At 51.7% G+C, this 15,494-nt stretch overlaps 7 protein-coding genes across 7 annotated transcripts, besides 1 other annotated feature; 3 read left to right on the forward strand and 4 right to left on the reverse strand.

The window, feature by feature from the left end:
• Positions 1–37: 37 nt before the first annotated feature.
• On the forward strand, positions 38–1,188 carry cap2 (F-actin-capping protein subunit beta; the record flags this gene model as incomplete). The annotated part of the gene is made up of 5 exons (XM_001269847.1): positions 38–66; positions 206–585; positions 654–923; positions 1,009–1,056; positions 1,115–1,188. 5 exons carry the CDS (start codon positions 38–40, stop codon positions 1,186–1,188), a joined length of 801 nt encoding a protein of 266 aa, XP_001269848.1.
• Positions 952–971: a microsatellite.
• A 416-nt stretch (positions 1,189–1,604) lies between the features above and the next one.
• On the reverse strand, positions 1,605–2,239 carry ACLA_031560 (mediator of RNA polymerase II transcription subunit 11; the record flags this gene model as incomplete). Its single annotated transcript, XM_001269848.1, has 2 exons — positions 1,605–2,045; positions 2,156–2,239. The coding sequence occupies 2 exons, from the start codon at positions 2,237–2,239 to the stop codon at positions 1,605–1,607; spliced, it is 525 nt and encodes a 174-aa protein (XP_001269849.1).
• Positions 2,240–2,555: 316 nt separating this feature from the next.
• Positions 2,556–5,354, forward strand: ACLA_031570 (putative transcription initiation factor TFIID subunit; the record flags this gene model as incomplete). Its single annotated transcript, XM_001269849.1, has 4 exons — positions 2,556–2,741; positions 3,200–3,338; positions 3,396–4,254; positions 4,304–5,354. The coding sequence occupies 4 exons, from the start codon at positions 2,556–2,558 to the stop codon at positions 5,352–5,354; spliced, it is 2,235 nt and encodes a 744-aa protein (XP_001269850.1).
• A 337-nt stretch (positions 5,355–5,691) lies between these two features.
• ppe1 (carboxylesterase-mitochondrial 37S ribosomal protein YmS2) lies at positions 5,692–7,214 on the reverse strand (the record flags this gene model as incomplete). The annotated part of the gene is made up of 5 exons (XM_001269850.1): positions 5,692–5,921; positions 6,006–6,259; positions 6,315–6,405; positions 6,475–6,959; positions 7,021–7,214. 5 exons carry the CDS (start codon positions 7,212–7,214, stop codon positions 5,692–5,694), a joined length of 1,254 nt encoding a protein of 417 aa, XP_001269851.1.
• A 1,158-nt stretch (positions 7,215–8,372) lies between these two features.
• On the forward strand, positions 8,373–10,012 carry ACLA_031590 (uncharacterized protein; the record flags this gene model as incomplete). The annotated part of the gene is made up of 2 exons (XM_001269851.1): positions 8,373–8,519; positions 8,588–10,012. The coding sequence occupies 2 exons, from the start codon at positions 8,373–8,375 to the stop codon at positions 10,010–10,012; spliced, it is 1,572 nt and encodes a 523-aa protein (XP_001269852.1).
• A 666-nt stretch (positions 10,013–10,678) lies between these two features.
• On the reverse strand, positions 10,679–12,851 carry npl4 (nuclear protein localization protein 4; the record flags this gene model as incomplete). Its single annotated transcript, XM_001269852.1, has 4 exons — positions 10,679–11,011; positions 11,034–12,492; positions 12,549–12,679; positions 12,750–12,851. The coding sequence occupies 4 exons, from the start codon at positions 12,849–12,851 to the stop codon at positions 10,679–10,681; spliced, it is 2,025 nt and encodes a 674-aa protein (XP_001269853.1).
• Positions 12,852–13,582: 731 nt separating this feature from the next.
• On the reverse strand, positions 13,583–14,587 carry pst2 (putative NADH-quinone oxidoreductase Pst2; the record flags this gene model as incomplete). Its single annotated transcript, XM_001269853.1, has 5 exons — positions 13,583–13,729; positions 13,781–13,867; positions 13,945–14,341; positions 14,406–14,491; positions 14,561–14,587. 5 exons carry the CDS (start codon positions 14,585–14,587, stop codon positions 13,583–13,585), a joined length of 744 nt encoding a protein of 247 aa, XP_001269854.1.
• Between the last annotated feature and the right edge of the window lie 907 nt (positions 14,588–15,494).

Raw genomic sequence — 15,494 nt, forward strand, 5'->3', positions numbered from 1 at the left:
ATACAACTCCCAAGAACCTCACAAACATCATTCAATCATGGCCGACATCCAGTTCGATAGTGCGCTGTATGTATTGAGATCCTACTCACCAGTGCCTCATCATCAAATGACCCCCGTCCCTATTCCACTCCCCCTTTGGAACAGCCAAAGCATAACCCCGCTCGGAGACCAACAGTCGAAGCTGACCATAACAATCGCCCTCTAGCGACCTCCTTCGACGCCTCAACCCCCGCGATACAAAAGAGAACCTGCAAGCCATTACAAAGATCGTTCCAGACCTCACCGAGGACCTTCTTTCCTCCGTCGACCAGCCTCTCGAGATCCGCCGGTGCTCAAAGACAAAGCGCGACTACCTGCTCTGCGACTACAACCGCGACGGGGATAGCTACCGGTCGCCATGGAGCAATGAATTTGATCCGCCCCTGGAGGACGGGACTGTTCCGAGTGAGCGTGTGAGGAAGCTCGAGGTTGCTGCTAACGAGGCTTTCGATGTCTACCGCGAGCTGTACTACGAGGGCGGGGTGGGAAGCGTGTACTTCTGGGATCTGGATGATGGGTTTGCGGGTGTGATTCTGTTGAAGAAGGGTAGGTTTGGGGACTTTGATTATTTGCCGGAGGAAGGAGTTGGTTTTTGCTGACATCTTGGTGGGCAGGAGTTACACCCGGGGCGAAGAGCTCAGGGGAATGGGACAGCATCCATGTCTTTGAGGCCACCGACCGGGCGCGCATGTCACACTACAAGCTCACGAGCACGGTTATCCTGCACCTGGCGAACGAGAACGAGGCCCTCGGCGAGATGGACCTGAGTGGTAACATGACCCGACAGATGGAGGTGGATTTGCCCGTGGAGTCGGATGCGAGCCATGTCGCCAACGTGGGTAGACTCGTTGAGGATATGGAGTTGAAGATGCGGAACCTGCTGCGTATGTTGCCCCTACGTAGATGCACTGGAAAAAAAAAAAAAAAAAAAACTCACTCTATTCCATATGCTAACGGGGCGTGGTGCAGAGGAGGTCTACTTTGGAAAAGCCAAGGATGTCGTCGGTGAACTTCGCAGTAAGCTTTCCTTGAAATCGGATATATGGATGATTTCTTTTTCTAACGAGAGATCCAGGCCTCGCACCGCTGTCGGAAACCAACAAGGAGAAGGCTGCGCATCTGGAAATGATTCGGTCTATGCAGCGGTAATATGCTAGGCAGCCGTTGCTTTTGTTCTGCTCAAGTAGCATCTGTACATGTCATTTTTTCTTTGGCCTGCCTGGTTCTAGTTCGATTTCGCATTCCGCCATAGCCTTCACCGCAATCTGTCAAGCTCGATGGTTCTCGTTCTGTGAAGGGCTGCGTTTTCAGTAGATAGCGTCAGTTCTACCTAAGATTATTTTCAGCTGCATTCATTCTCAATGTTCATATTATGGATGAATGTGCTTCAACTCGAATACATTGGGTATCATAAAAACACTACTATCCTAAAAAGGGACTCATTACTCCTGGGTCCCTTCCCTTCAGAAAAGCATTGAGGCAGCGAAAGATGGACAAAAGGACTTGCAGCCGGTTGCACATGTAGCCTTAAAAACAGGCGATAACCACCCCCTCAGCATCAGGATTCAATCGACCTCCATCTTCTCCTGACCATCCTCCATCTTCACGTCAACAGTCGAGGTTTTGCCAACCTGCTCGACAAATCCCCTAGCTGCGGCCCACAGCTCAGCCTCCTTGTCTTTCCCTACGGTATCCTTCCTGCTGTTAAGCCAGCTGACATCCAGCGGGTTCGATGCACCTGTGGCTGCCGCGCTGCCCGCACCGGCTAGATCGCCCGCTCTAGAAGTCGACTCTGGGGCAAGGATGTTGGCTTCTTCGAGCGCGTACACTTGACGGCGCAGTCTGACATCGATAGAAGAGAGGAGCGCAAAGTATTGCGACGTAGCTTCTCGGAACCGCGCTTTATGCGACTCAAGTGAGCTGTCGGTGGATGAGGTATCGGTCGATCTAGCGTTGGTCAGGGCTTGGACTGCGAGGCCGGCGGAGTGGATCAGTCTTGCCACATCCTTGGGGATGGGTTAGCATTTCACTGTAAGCTGGTGATCATGGAAGTTCTGGGGGATGTTGCGTGTTCTGAATGTGTTGGAGTGAACGCTTTGCGGAGGTACACTCTTACCTTGTCCACTTCGTTAAGTTGTCGGATGCGATCCGCTGAGGTGAATACTTGGTCAGATTGTCCGGAGTTCCCGCTCTCAGCCATCTCTGTGATCTTGCTAGACTCGCACTAGAAACTTTATCTCAATGCCAGGTCAACGGAAAGTAAGGTCAAAGTAACCCGCAGATGGAGGAATAGCTGTTTATCACGTGCTATGATGCTGCAAGTTGACAGTTCGCTTACCTAAGTCAGATTACTTGCGCTAGTTCAAATCCAGACTAGTCCAATATCAGAAACGTGACATCGCAAGCCTCCCATTTTATTGAATCCGCCTATCACTTTCCCTTCTTCTCTTTCAAACAACATCGCTGCCTTTGGCTTTGACGAAGGAGCGTCCGTCTGTATCTGGACACACAGCGCTATGTCTGCGCCAGGCGGGGCCCCGAGCCCTGCACCTCGAAGTGCAAGTATCGGCCCCGGCGGTGGTGGAATGTCTATGCCTCCCCAGCAGCCGATGGGTGCTACTACCCCAGTCGGCACGCCGACACCAGGGCCACCACCTCCACCACCGAGTGGTGCGATGTCGCAACAGAATCTGAATCAAATAGTAAGTCTTGGTTGTTCTGTTTAACCCTGTGCTGTGCGCGCAACCATCCTTTCTTGCGCTGGGATCCTCGCCTTTGGAGCTGGAACACGAGTATTGCGATGTTGGTCTGAGGTTGGGGATCTATATGTTCCTGCTGTGCGACCATGGCTGCACTTGAGGCTCTGTGTAGAAGTGAGCCCAGGTAGTTGGCCATGAGATCTCCTTCCGAAGGTGTCCGTTTTGGAACTTTCCGTCTTTTGATCAGGAGTGCAAACATGCTGCGCTATGGTTGTTTGCGCCAGATATCTGGCCTTTCACTGGATACGACGCTTTTGAGCGCTTGTTATGAACTTTGTCTACTCGCTCAGGTTGTTCAGAGACGAAGAACTATTCTGCTTGCCTCTCAATGTTTCGGGCCTTTCTTGAAAGACGACATGCACCGATCCCAGCTTTGTCAGTTGCTAACTTTTTACCCTCAGGTCATTGATTATTTGGCCAAGAAAGGCTACAGCCGAACTGAAGCCATGCTGCGCATGGAATCGGCTAATCAAGAAATCGATGGCCGACCTTTGCCTCCTCTGGGCGAGGATGCGCGGCCCAAGTACAGGCTTGGGTTCGGTTAGTAAAATTTGGCATCATTACAGCTGGGCGCATACTAATCTGAACACGCATTAGACTTGCTCAAAGTTTGGGTTGAGGATAATTTAGACCTATACAAACCCGAGCTTAGGCGTGTCCTGTGGCCACTTTTCGTCTACTCTTTTCTCAACATGGTTACTTCATATTATCCCCAAGACGCGAAACAGTTCTTCGAGATGAATAAGAATCTGTTTCTTCCAGAGCACACTGAGGACGTCCGCAAACTAGAACCCATTAATTTGCCAGAGCATGTGCAGGATAATTCGACGGCCAAACTCTATCGCAACAACAAGTACCGCCTAGTCCTCAGTAATCCAGCGTTTTCAAACCTCATGCAATTCTTGGAGAGCAAGCAGAAAGAGGGGGGTTCTGTTATGTCCGCTATCTTGAGCAGCTATTGTACCATTATTACTAAAGAGCGTGCTTCCGATGATCGATTCAGCTTTGCTGCTATGCTCGGCCAAGCCAGTGACGGGCAAACCTTTCCAGCAGAAGACGAAGGTATCCCTGGTCATCATCCCGGATCGGCATACACTGGCGACAACCCGGCAATGGCCGGTACTTTGCCCAGGCTCAGACTGGGTAAACTCCCCATGGAACAGACACTCGAGACCGACGTCAGGGGAGAGCTGGCAGACGAAGATATGAGAAATCCTCCGCCCCCGGGATCCAACAGCCTCGTGCAGGAGTTTGACCAGATGATCAAAAAGGAGGAAGACGAAGAGGCTCCGACACGCGCGGATATCCCTTATCCTCCTTCCACTGCGCGCGATGTAGCCATGGAAGTTCAAAAAGTGAAAGAGAATCGTGATCGATTCCGGATCGAAGGCCGGACGGGTGGAGTCGGTCCTGCGGTCAGCGTTTGCATGTTCACCTTTCATAACACCTATGATGGGTAAGTAAAACTCGGGCTTGACTGGATCACATTACTGATTATAGCATAGAATCAACTGCCTAGATTTCTCAGATGACAATATGCTCGTTGCAGCTGGTATGCAGGAGTCATATATTCGTGTCTGGAGTATGGATGGAAAGAAGATTCAAACTACGTACGACGTGGATGATGCGCCTCCCTCAAACTCGCGTCGTCTGATCGGTCACTCTGGCCCAGTTTACGCCGTAGCATTTGCCCCATCCGCCACTCGCTCAGAAAACGCTGGAGCCCCGACCAATGCGCGCTGGCTGCTCTCATCATCTGCGGATAGGACCATCCGGCTTTGGTCTCTTGATCTGTGGCAATGTATGGTCGTTTACAAGGGTCATGACCAGCCCGTTTGGGACATTCAATGGGGGCCTTTCGGACACTACTTCGTTTCTAGTGGGCACGATAAAACCGCTCGTCTTTGGGTTACAGACCACATTCGTCAGCAGCGCATATTCGTCGGCCATGATCAGGATGTGGACTGCATTTGTTTCCACCCGAATTCCGCATACATCTTTACGGGCAGTTCCGATCACACTGTACGTATGTGGGCGGTAACGACCGGCAATGCCGTCCGTATGTTTACTGGCCACACCGGTAACATCACAGCCCTGGCTTGCAGCAGGGATGGCAAGCTTCTCGCATCTGCCGATGACCAAGGGTCAATCCTGATGTGGGATTTGGCCCCAGGAAGGTTATTGAAGCGCATGCGCGGTCATGGAAAAGGAGGTATCTGGTCTCTTAGCTGGAGCGTTGAGTCGACGGTCCTCGTCTCCGGCGGTGCGGACGGCACGGTGCGTGTATGGGATGTCACGGGGCCCGCGCAAGAACCGGCTCAGGGCCGCGTGGTTGGCGAGGGCGGTTCAGGCGCGAAGATCGATGCTGGCAATGCTGCTGTTACTACCACGCAGTCGGCCACATCGGTTGCTCCCGGCATGGGCAAGAAGAAAGGAAAGGATTTTGTGGTGACTCCCGACCAGATCAGCGCCTTCCCGACGAAGAAAAGCCCAGTCTACAAAGTGAAGTTTACCAACATGAACCTCATCATTGCCGGCGGCGCTTATCTTCCTTGATGGACCGTGTCAGTTGACTTACGTTGCAAAAGTGGCGTCAGATACCCGTATCGTGTTTTCTTTTATTTCCTTCCCTTTTCCTTGCATATTCCAAGGCTCATTGGACTATCGATTATGATCAGGCTTGCATGTAATTGACGGCTTGACAATTTGGCGGCGTCGTGGTGGAGACGGCATCGGTGTTATATTGGGAGAATGCTCAATCTTTTTTTTTTTAATAGGGAAATATGAAAAAAAGGTTCTGGGGCCCTGGTTTGGATTCATTGTAGACCTGCACATAGGCTTTACCTCTTATTTACAGTGCATTATACATGAAAAGACAATGCATTGACTCGTCTTATGTTTTCTTGAATGGACCCACCGAACTCCCGCTGGGGAATCCCCCAGGCGCACCAGCGCCCTTCTTCATAGCGGCAGAAGCCTGCATGTCTGCCACCTTGGGCGGAAGCACAAGGGCACTTCGATCGTTCCGTTTGTAAAAGTCTACCAGGATCTGGGCAGTCTTGGTGGGCTCGTCTTCCTGGACGAAATGGCCTGCCCCCGGGAGAACTTGAAGTTGGTATTTGCCTGCCCGTCGTATGTTAATTAGCCCCTTCGGATCAGAACGTGGATGATGGAAGAGAACGAATGTAACAAAACATCTTCGCGTACCCTGCATTTGCCCAATCATCAACTCCTTGTCAAGTCTGTCTGTCCCGGCTAGGAGGAGGAGTTTCCCCCCGCGGGCCTCGAGGAACTTGCGACTCAGGCCGACGAACCAGTCTTCCCAGAATGGTTTCGTTGCTGAGAGGTTGGTCCGCCAGACCCATGGCTTTGAAGGGTCGGTGGGGTTTTCCTCCTCGTACAACAAGGATGGGACGGAGACTCTTGCTGAGGCTCTGTTTCTGATTGTTCGAGAACGGGTACTGTTACAGGTGGTCAGTGTGTGGTGTTGGAAAGGAGAACAAGGGTGGAACGTACTGCCACTCAATGCCTGATGTCAACGAAGGAAATTTTGACGGGCGAGTGGAGAGGTATTTCTCCATGCTCTGTAGAGCATCCATCGCGGAGCCTGTCTCGCATTAGACATATAATGACCATGGGAGAAATAAGAAAAAAGGCCGTGGTTGGTCAGGCATACCCTCGACAACATCCAAGACCGCATAAGCCAGTAGCTTGGAGCCCAGCTCGCCCTTCTTTGCAACGTCAGTGATCACAGCGCCTCCCAGGCTGTGGCCGACGAGAACCAGATCCGGCAGATCCTTCCAACCCATCTCCGTTTGGGTCTTGCGAACGACATAGACCAGATCGCGGTGGAGGGTGTCCAGGCTGAGATCTAGCTCGACCTCGCCTCCATCCTCCCTTTGCACGGACGTGCGGCCGTGGTCGCGCGCATCGAGCGACAGGATTCCTGCTTTAGGGAGGATCTTGCGGATTTCCTCCGCACAGTTCGCAAATGATAGACCCGACGAACCCGCTCCATGGTGCATGACAAAGAGCGGGCCCGAATCGGTGGGTGGTGTGAGATACACATGGTGGACGATACGGAGACTGTCCGTTTCTTGTGTCAAATAGAGCTCTTTGGTGAAGAAGTCTTTCCAGCTCAACGAGGATGATGCAGATGATCTGGTACCTGGTTCGTTAACCTGTCACTCGGGAGACGTGTGGCAAGAGTGCGTTCACGTACCCTTGTCTCGTTCGAGCAAAGAGCTGCCTGCTCGGTGACGGAATCACGGTCCCCGCCGATGATACTGATGAGGAATCATCGTCATGACTGGTTTCATCGTGAGGGTTCATCGACGAGGAATCGAAGGTAGCAGGAGCCTCGGGCGGCAATTTGGCCAATTTTGACTTGGCAAACGATTTGTGAAGGTCGCTCATGAATATTACTACGCTTGCTGGAGTATATGAGTCTCTATTTTACAGTCAGGACCTGATTTATGGGTGCTGGCTGAGATGCCAGCGAGACATATGCGTTGTGGGCGTGGCAGGGGGGAACCCATGATCCATGGAGGGGTCAACAGTGACCATCATGACATTCGACCCATTGGATCTGGCAGGGATGGAAGTAGAAACTCACGACTACAATACTGAGCTCATGACACCTGTACCTGATGTCTCTGATAGTGATGGTTTATGCTGACTGAGGAACGAGAATCTGCAGTATCTAAGAAGTTGTCGATGGACGAGACAGTCGTCATGGTGCCATTTCCTAATTAGGCAAAACCCCTCCTCCCCACGTTCTCCTCTCTCCTCACCAAATCTGCCTCTCTTCAGCATCACAACCACCTTGATCAGATGCTTTTGATCGGTTACTTTGATGAAATGAACACTAATTTCTTTCTCATTGGATTCGTGCTTCTTTGTTTTTAATTCAGTTCCTTACTCGAAAAATGAGTGTCAACCAGGCTTTGAGCTGGACTGACCAGCTTTCACTGTTGGTCGTGGGCATCGAATTCTCAATCCTCAGAAGAAGCACAGAATCTCCATTCCAGTCCGATCCCGATCCCCGATCACCGATCACGGTCTATTGTGCAGAGCACTATTCTTCAGTGGGAATCAAAATGTCTTTCGGATGCTCAAATGCCGATCTCACCGAGTATCCAAGACTTCATCTCTCCGGCCCGCTGAGGATGTCTGATCGTCGCCTCCAGGATCGTGGATCGTGGATCATGCACGCTGGTAGCGGCAACTAGACTATCTAGTATCTAGATAGGCTATCTGGATGTCATAAAAACAAGGCTTTTTGCTCTCATTTCAGGGCGGCAAAAGGGCGAACTCAGTCCTTGGCGCATCAGCCTGCGTTGTATGGACTCCAGAAGTCCAGAGTGCGTATACAATGACGTCAACAACTCCTTCAACGCAGCAGGAAGTCCATCGTTCCGGCGCTGAGTGGCACATTCTTCCATCTTTCTTTACACCAGACATCCGATTTACCTTGCACGATCAGAGCCCTTGACGGTGGTAATAAATATTTTTGGTTCTATACTCTTGAATCACATCCTGCTGCCGGTGATATAGCACTTCGCGCAGAGCACGATGGTTTCATTCTGGCAAAGAAACGATGATTCCGAGAGGGATGAACTAGGGGATAATCACTCCAGAGAGCAATACCATGAAGCCGATGAACGGACACGACTGTTACCAAGAGACAACCAAGCTTACCTGAGTCCTGATGATCCTGCAGTAAGTCACATCTTGTAGAGACTTTGGGTGTCTCGAAGAACCGCTTATCTGACTTCCTTCTCCATCAGGTCTCCCCCTACAATCTCTGGAGCATTCGGGCCCTTAGAGCCTTCTCTTCTTTCTTCCTCGCGATTAGTTTCGTGTGGTGGACTTTCTTGCTCGTCTCCCTATTCGTCAGCCCTCCTATGATGCACAGCCGTGGCTCCGGCTTTTTCAGCTTTGCCTATACTACACTGACTGTCGGTTATCTCATCATCGCGCTCCTATTCTTCACCGTGCCTTCAAAGCCGATGATTATTTCTGGGATAGTGCTGTCTGTTTTCCTCTTGGTGGACATGTGCATCATCCTCAGCGTTCCCCGGCTCCGCGTGGAAGAAGGCTGGGTGGGAATCGCCTCCGTCGTCTGGGCCACTTTGATCTCCATCTTCAATATTCTTCAGAGTCGCATTGTTGCCTGGGGTAAAAAGGAAGAAGAAGAACGTTTGACAGGGCGGGAGGAAACCCGTCGATCGCTTCGGGAATGGATTGCAGTGCTAGTCGAGACAATCTTCATGGTCGTCATCGCCATTGTCTCCGTCCTCTTTACTGCCACTCTGATCATCCGCGCGCGGGATGCTTCCCTCGCTCCCCCCGGTAAGAAGTACTACGTGAACGGCGAAAACTACCAAGTCCACCTGGCCTGCGTGGGTAATATCACCAACGGCATCGATGGTAAACAGCCTCCAACCGTGCTCCTCGAAGGTGGCGAAGGACCCGTGGAACACTCGCTGCAGCCATTCATCGATGAGCTCCACCAGCAAGGCATCATCGACCGCTACTGCTACTGGGACCGGCCAGGACACGGCTGGTCCGATAACGCGCCATCCCCGCACTCCGCCGGCATGTCCGCTGACGCACTCTCCGAAGCGCTCGCGCTCGCTGGCGAAGAGGGACCCTGGGTCCTCGTCTCCTCGGGCATCGGCGGCATCTACAGCCGCATTTTCTCGAGCCGACACCTCCTCGAGACAAAGGGGATCTTCCTTATCGACGCCATGCACGAAGACTACCTCAACCAAGTGGGTAACTCAGGCCGCGGCTTCCTGCTCTGGCTGCGCGGCATCCTCTCCCCACTCGGCCTTGACCGACTCGCCGGCGCCATCTTCAAAGGCTACACGCGCGAGGACCGCGTTATCGGCCGCAGCGCGTACCAGACCGGCAAGTTCCTCAAGGCCAAGCTGCAGGAGAACCTCGTCGCCGAGTCCATGACCGCCGCGGAGGTCCAGACGGCGCGCCACGTTCAGATGCCTGATACGGCGCTCATGGTTGTCAGCTCCGGGATCGAAGTACACCGCAGCGACAAGTGGGCCAAGACGCAGGAGGAGTTGACCAAAATCACGAAGAACCTGAAACAGTGGGATATCGTCAAGGGTGCGCCCCACGAGGTCTGGAAGACGACTGAGGGTCGCCGCCTGTTGAAGAAAAGATTGAGGGAAATGCTGAAGGGGGAAGAGTAAGATCAGCCAGGCAGCTCCTTTCTTGGGTTCATGCACTCTGCGGCTTTTTCTTCCGTTTGCATTATGGCGGGTTGTAAATGTATCCAACCAAATTGTCTTACGATCGTGATGTCTTATGAGTAGGATTGTGAATTTTTCTTCCGTTCTAATGTGAGTTTCTATGGCGTCTATGCTTTCCGATAATGTGATGAACCGAAAATTGCAGATGTGATATCTTGAGTTCTATCTAACACTTCCGAGAAACAGCATGAACCCTTTGTAGTGACTATTGAGTACAACCGAGATTTTCCCAGCCGGCACAAGCACGGTACGAGGTTCACGGAGAGTCGTTGCTATAGACGCAGAGCCATTCATGCACGTATTGTAAAGATTTGCTCGTGAAGTCATATAGGCATTGGATGCAAGAGGTTTGAATTTGCTAGGGTGAGTTCGAGGAGAAGGCGTTATTCAAAAGAACCTCGTTGGTCTATTCAGAGGTTGTAGACAGGTTGTAGACATGGTTCCCTTCGCCCAGCGCACGACGAACCAAGCCCACTCACATTCGATGCAGTTCTTATGATGGAAAAGGAGACAGGGGGTCTTGACTCTCGCGGGGCCACGGGGGGTGTCCAAGGACAAGGACGTCGGCTGGGCCACGGAGAAAGGCATCGGGGGAATGACACGGGTTCACTCTAGACTAGCTCCCTTGAACCTCTTAGCAAGCTGTTCACTCTCTGACTTGGGAGATTCAGGTCTGGAGGAGAGATGACGTTTCCCTTGTTGGGACAAAGGGCGTGGAGGATCGGCCGGGTTTAGCCAGGGGCGCTTAGGGGGGCGCTCACCACTTTCCTGAAGAATAGTAACCAGGGTCGCCCACCCGGGGGTGTTTATGAGCTTCAAGCCCTCCGTGGGATCGTGCGACGTTGCGACGCGGCAGAGCAATTTTTCTTCGTCCTGGGGAGTCATGAGGTTAGTTGTCACGGTTCTAGTAATCTTGGAGTGCAGCCTATTGGCGTTGGTCTGATTCCCTTGAGATACTCACCTTGCTGAAAGTCGACAGAGAGTGGAGGTAACACAGGAGGTGAAAGTCTGATACCTCTGGGATTACCTCATTCGAGTCACGGTGGGAAACTAGCTTTTTGGCAACGCTGCGAAGGTCCTGGCTTTCGCCAATCACTTCACGGTTCTCGATTGGAAAGGTACTCTTCGTGAATAACGGGTTCGATTCGGTCGGGAAACCATGTGTCAGGGTGACAAGTAGGAACTCGACCGGAAAACTGGGCTTCGCATTCTGCTGAGCACTCACGCCGTACTCGTTAATCTTCCGATAGAACACCTCGGGGATGTACCGCGATTTGTTGTCGCTGTCATCATCCTCCGACTGCACCAGCATGACAGACGGCTCAGCGGACGGTTCGACGATATCAGCTCTCACCATCTCCACGGCAGATACAGACGCCTGATAGGAGCTGATGGTGATAGCACCTTCTTCATCTCCGCTGAGTACGCAGGTCACAAAATTCGACCCGAAGCGGCCGGTGCGGCTCCACTTTGTCGTCTTTGGATATTGCGCCTGCAGCCGGGATGCGAACGCGATTTCTAGTGACGAAAGATAGTATGAATCAATGTGCCGCTTGCATACTACCGAACCGTCTCCACGCCCAGCATCAAGCAGATCCGTGAAGATGACTCCGACTTTCTCCAGACCACATAAGCGCGCAACCTCATCCACTTCCTTCTCGTTCGGCCATTCATGGAGTGTGACCCCATCAACCTCATCCACTTGTGGCGGCTCGTAGATTGCCTGTACCACTGCCTTAACACCAAGAGGCACCTCGGTATACTCTTCGTATGTGCCGTACAAAAAGCCCAACCGCTGGGAGCCGGATTTCCGCCAGAAGTCGAGCAGTGAGTTGATCAGATCAGGCGAGGAGAACTCCACATGGTCTACCATGCGGAATTCCTGCGGCTGCAGACTGATGGCGCTCGGCTGGCACTTGGTACAGATGCCTTCCGGCCACGGAGGGTGACCAGAGGGGCAGTCGTGCCGCACCCGGTAGTAAGGCTCGCTGAGCGGCGGCATGAACGAGCTTTTCAGCTCCGCTTTGTTGGTTGCAGCATTGATCTTCCGCATATACGAGTGGAAAGACAGGTGCTTGATCTTCTTCTCTGCGAGGTACTTGGGGTCGTATGGCTCGAGGGGCATGCAATAGTCACACATGCCCTTGGGGCCGTGTTTGCACATTTTCATATCACGCGGGCGCTGGATCTTCCCATCTTTCTTATCCAGTTTATCATCCAACGGCGACTGTTGCACGACTTCCCAGGGATTCTTGACCGTTGCGGAGGACGAGGTGGGCGGCCGGAATGTGACAGTCTCCGTCTGTGGCACTAGTGCTCCATTTAAACGGCGCAGGGAGTCCGCTGCAGCATGGGCTTTCGCCGGAGTAGTCTCTCCTCCTTTTCTTTCTTGGTAGCCAACGAAGAGCTTATCTCCGTGCCTTCGAAGTAGCCCACTGTCAGCCGGAACACGAGAATAACACCACCAGATACTCACTTCAGGCCGACCTGCTCAATCGAGACACCTTCCAAGCCATCCAGTGACCGTTCTTCACCTCCGGTTCCTATGGGTTTGTTCGACAAGGTGATGGAAGATGGTTCGACATCTTTGGGGAGGTTTTCTAGGATCTAGCAGAGGTCGAATAGTCAGCAACGAACAAGCCCATTGCACAATCATCAACGCCGTTGATGGAGCTACCTTCTGCTTTAATGTGGGAAACAGCTCCTGTGGGCTGACGCTGAGGCGAAACTGGCCATTTCGGCTCTCGAATCTGAGGATGATCGGCCGGGTAGCCGCCATGGTGGGAAGTGGCTGTGTGGATTACTGAGATTGGTTACGGCGGTAATATCAGTTCATGGGTTCATAATGCGACGTTGTTCAGAAATGGAAGCCGTTGGAGATGTTTCTAAATAAGATTGATGGCGGAAGGGGTGGTTGTCTTGTATTTGGGCAGTGAGGAAGTAGCAAGTGAGAGCTTCGGCGGAGGTGATTCCAAAGGCGGGCAAAGGCAGCGGAGCTCTATCGTCATCAGCTGTCATGGTATTACAAAACAATATGTAACTTGCCTCTCACAAAAGAGAGGTTTCCGGGTGTAATTATGGTATTCTAATTACTCTACAAAGAAGACAAGCCACATTACATCTACTATGCTCTCACTGCTTGTTTTCTTTCTCATAAGCCTCTATTCAGCATGTTTCAGCATTTTATGCATCTGCAGAGTTGGCCCATTGGGTTATCTCTAACTATTAATAGATTCTTACTTGGAACATCTGTCTCTACATGCTTTGACTGGAAGCATCACCACACGTGAGAACACTGCAAGAGAATGGAATGTTTCTTCTGAATAATAAGTGGCAGGTATCAGATAGACCCATTACTACTTATGTGAATATTGTTTTTTATATTCATGAAGATACATAACTACAAGTATCTCAAAGATAGAATTTAAGCTCCCAAGACCAACGCCGTATGAACAAAAGAAACGCGACAAGAAAACAATCGAACAAAAGGGGTATATAAATCAAAGCCAATCAGGAGATAGTGCACTTGGGAAGCCCACAGGGTCCCTCGTTGCTCTTCTCTTTCTGTGCTCCTTGTGTACCCTGTCCATTGCCCTGTCCATTTTCAGCAGGCTTGGGAGTTGCCTCCGTCTTGGCCTGCTGCGACGCGGCAACAGGCTGCGACTTGGGCTGCACTTCCTCGCCACCATGTAGTCACGCGAAGCTGACCTTGGCGACGGTCTCGTAGAAGGCCTTGCCCTGAGCCTCGGCGATGGAGAGCTCAAGAGCGGTGGGCTGGCGGGAACCATCGGCACCCTATGAAAATCAAAGAGTGTTAGCATCAAACCAAATCTTTTCGAGTTCTCGGATTGCAAAAGAGGAGAAGAACTTACGGCGAAGGTACCAGCACCCCAGGCGCTACCACCGTGGATCTCCTCCAGGTTCGACAGCTGAGGGAAGACGGTCTTGTAGCCGAGAGGAACGTAGATGAAGCCGTGGTGGGCGAGGGTGCTCATGGCAGCAATGGCTGTCGACTCCTGGCCACCACCGAGGGTACCAGTGGAGACGAAGAGACCAGCATACTTGCCCCAGAAGCCACCGGTGGCCCAGATCCCACCGGTTCTATCCCAGAAAGCCTTCCACTGGGCAGGGAAGTTGCCGTAACGGGTGGGGATACCGAACAGGACGGCATCGTACTCCTTGAGCTTCTCGCCATCGATGACGGGGTAGTCCGACTTGGGAGGGGCGTGCATCTTGGCGAGGACTTCCTCGGGGAGGGTCTCGGCGATCCTGGGGAGAGAAGGTAACTTGTTAGTCGGGCAATGGCGCGCAATGGCACAGATAATGAACATACTGGAAGATATCGGCCTGGCCACCGGCAGACTCGATACCCTTCTTCTCAGCCTCGGCCAGCTTGAGGATGTGGCCGTACATCGAGTACTAGACTCATTGTTAGTAAAATACAAGGGAAAAAGTGCCACAAGAAAGAAAGAGAATAGGGTCACATACGTAGACGATAGCAACCTTGGGAGCCATGGTGACGGTGGATGTTCGGGAAAAGAACGGGAGAGTTAGGATACAAAGGAAGTGAGGTAAGTATTTACAGGAGGAGAAAAGAGGAAGAAGAAGCTCAACTGGGTGCTTTATATAATTCTTAGTAGCAAATAATACTATTACCAGCGGGGGAGGCCAGCATGCCCCTCAGTGGAACAGATTATCAATATGGGATGATAGGAGTAGTCAGCAATAGAGTACAGAGTTACTAACTAGTAGTAACTACAGAGTAGTAGTAGTACCGTTCACTCTTAGGCTTAACCGGAGTAGTAGCACGGGTAGGTACTCAGATGGGTACCTTAATGGAGCTCCTGCTGATTTGCTGTATCTGTAATCGATTACAGATGCACACCTGAGCGCGCTGATTCGCTGAAACGCGCATTAGGAAGTGGGAACTGCCCCGCTCGGAACAAGAGAAGATCCACTCTGAAATCGGGAAGCCAATCACAAGCTCATTAGATGATTCTTACACATTCCTGACAAATGTTTATCAGCGCCTCCTGATCCCTGAGTAACGGATATCATGCTCCAAAGCCTCCAATCGTCTGGACAGTTACCAGGGGTACAGTACGGGAACTTCGGGGAGGACTGATGAGACATTGCTGAATGATCTCTTATTGATATTCAGATGGGAGCGATGTCGATTTCCTCGTGTTGATCAACCTGGTTGTTCCTGGTCTAGATTCGTTGTCATCACTGAGAGAAATAAAGTGTGATTATCCTTCTGTCATGATGTCATGCACTCTGTCTATAGCCTCATCGTTTCATTCACGAAGAATGGAAAACTGCATCAGTCTTAGACTTTAGAGGTATCCCTGGTACGATAAGATCGGTTTGATACGAATAGATGAATGATGGGGCCATTGAACCAGAAACGAAAGAGCAGACT

This window comes from Aspergillus clavatus, genomic scaffold (assembly GCF_000002715.2).
Source record: "Aspergillus clavatus NRRL 1 1099423829805 genomic scaffold, whole genome shotgun sequence".
Lineage (NCBI taxonomy): Eukaryota > Fungi > Ascomycota > Eurotiomycetes > Eurotiales > Aspergillaceae > Aspergillus > Aspergillus clavatus.